Below are 2,500 nucleotides of genomic sequence, written 5' to 3'. Positions count from 1 at the left end.
GAAACTTAGTCGATCAGTTTTTGAATGATATGAGAGAATATCATTTTGTTTGGGGGAAAAAATAAAATAGGTGAAAAATTTGATACTTCCTAGGCAATTTTGGGGTCACAGCGCTTTTCGGACATAGCTTTCTGGTTCGATTTCCGAGGATGTAAGATTCGGGGAAGGCAGGGTCCTTACAAAAATCAAATTGTTTTGTAAAGAATTCGGCAATTGTGAAAGCCAGGAAAATGCAGTTTTTTGTCGCATATATCAATTTCATAAGAACCACAATAAAAGAAAAAAAAAAAGAAAAAGAAAAAAAAAAAGGTTTTGTCGTGGCCTAGAGAATTTCATGAGGAGCACGAGCCCACACACGTGTATTTTCGTGAAAGAAATGAGTTAGTAAAATTACCTTTGCTAACGACTAACGTCTTTCGGGGAACAACTTTTAAGGAGGTAACCCCCCCCACACACACACTCAAAGAGTAAATATTAAAAAAATACAATGCATGTGCGGAGTTTAGAAAACTTGCATGAAATTATGCAAAGCAGACAGTTACTAGATATCTAAAGCACCTAAACGTGAGATTCGTAGGATAAGCAGCATGCCATAATCTAAAAAAATATCTATTTATCTCGGACCTAGAAACATATTCCAAAGACACAATGGATGATGTTACTTTTATAAACTAATCATATACACTAATATCTTACAAAAGGAAAGAAAGAAGGAAAAAAATAAACATAAAATATATTCACTTCCTATATAATAAATTTCTCTTCCCTTCCATCAACACAGGAGGGTGATTTCTTACCCCCACTTCAGCAAATAAGAGCTAAGAGAGAGAAAAGAAGATAAGAGAGATAAGAAGGAGACAATAATACCTTAAAAATGAATTCGAGGCTGGAATCTTGAATGGTACCGATCGTGTAACCGTTTTGGTTCGCCTCCGACAGGTCTCCGAGGGTGTTGATGGGCCGCTCAAAGGCAGGAACAGCCAGCACTGCCGTCAGCGTCCCCGAGTAGAGGGCTGTTGACCCCACCCCCCACCCCCCCGCAAAGGAAAGGGGACGTAAGTTTTGATATTTAATTAAGTTTTCTGTAATGGAAATGACTTTATTTGTTAGAATTTATTAGATCGGTGCCGTGGAACCCTTAAACTCAGGATCTCAGATTGGCTGATTATAGAGAAGAATTTATAATATATATACTGTTTGTTAAAGATATTTTATTAGTTCGTGTACTGTAACATATAATCTACGTTATACTATATACTCATATAAACTTGTCAGTAATGTATGCGTCACTTATACAACCATAAGTTAAATTATGGGAAAATGTGTTTGATGCGATTGGAAAGACACCAAGGTAAAAAAAAAAATATTGTTCGATTTACAGATTTGGCCTTCCTATGCATGCGTATCAACATTCAACATGGAAAGTGCCTCCGGACCTATAAGAAAAATATACATCACAGTACACCAACAACTACATCTATCAACACAACAAATATCCATATGACTACACACACACAAACACACAAACACACACACACACAAACACACACATAAACACACACATACAAACCCCCCCCCCCCCACACACACACACCCACCCACACACACCCACACACACAAACACCCCCCCTCCAAAACCAAGACTCCAGAACCGCAGCAACGCACCGTAAACGTAGAAACAGAAGAGATACCAGAAGAAGAAAACGAACCTCCCAGGCCAGCCCTTGACATGCAGGAGGTTCCCTTGCACTACCAGATTCCTAAACAAGTTGAAGGAGAGGGCGTGGAGGGGGAAGGGGCGCGCGTTGGGTGCATCGATCTCTGCAGACGAAGGCATGGAGTGCAGGACGAGCTTCGTTGCAGGACCCACGGCCAGGGTGGACAGGATGATGCACAGCCATACCTGTTCGACGGCGGGGAGGGAGAGGGAGAGGGAGAGGGAGTGGGAGAGGGAGAGGGAGAGGAAGAGAGAGAGGGAGAGGGAGAGGAAGAGAGAGAGGGAGTGGGAGAGGGAGAGGGAGTGGGAGAGGGAGAGGGAGAGGGAGTGGGAGAGGGAGAGGGAGAGGGAGAGGGAGAGGGAGTGGGAGAGGGAGAGGGAGAGGGAGAGGGAGAGGGAGAGGGAGAGGGAGAGGGAGAGGGAGAGGGAGAGGGAGAGGGAGAGGGAGTGGGAGGGGGAGGGAGAGAGAGAGAGAGGAGAGGGAGAGAGAGAGGGATGGAGGGAGGAGAGGAGTGGGAGAGTGAGGGAGGGAGTGGGAGAGAGAGAGGGAGAGGGAGAGGGAGTGGGAGAGAGAGAGGGAGAGGGAGAGGGAGTGGGAGAGGGAGAGAGAAAGAGAGATAAAAAAATACAATCATTCATGTCTCTTTATATATCTATCTATACATACCGATATATTTTTATTATAACTTTATAGTGGATAGTAAAGAATGTAATTGTAACAAATATCAAACAAGAATGATAGTATCTAAAGATTATAGATATTGGGAAACAGGTAATTTACAA

At 43.2% G+C, this 2,500-nt stretch overlaps 1 protein-coding gene across 1 annotated transcript in view; it reads right to left on the bottom strand.

Annotated features, from left to right (window-relative positions):
• LOC122246628 (putative glutamate receptor) overlaps positions 1-2,500 on the bottom strand; it is a 17,275-nt gene that overhangs the window by 6,049 nt on the left and 8,726 nt on the right. Inside the window, exons 8-9 of the mRNA XM_086549202.1 lie at positions 1,666-1,903; positions 868-1,013 (exon numbers count right to left, since the gene is read on the bottom strand). Of these exons, the coding sequence (XP_086405328.1) occupies positions 868-1,013; positions 1,666-1,903 (384 nt within the window). The remainder of the gene's footprint in view (positions 1-867; positions 1,014-1,665; positions 1,904-2,500) is intronic.

This window comes from Penaeus japonicus, unplaced genomic scaffold, assembly GCF_977035675.1.
Source record: "Penaeus japonicus unplaced genomic scaffold, GWHDUDI00000001_assembly GWHDUDI00000022, whole genome shotgun sequence".
In the NCBI taxonomy this organism is placed as follows: Eukaryota; Metazoa; Arthropoda; class Malacostraca; order Decapoda; family Penaeidae; genus Penaeus; species Penaeus japonicus.
Note: the sequence above shows the minus strand (reverse complement) of the source record. Positions and strands in the feature narration are given on the sequence as shown.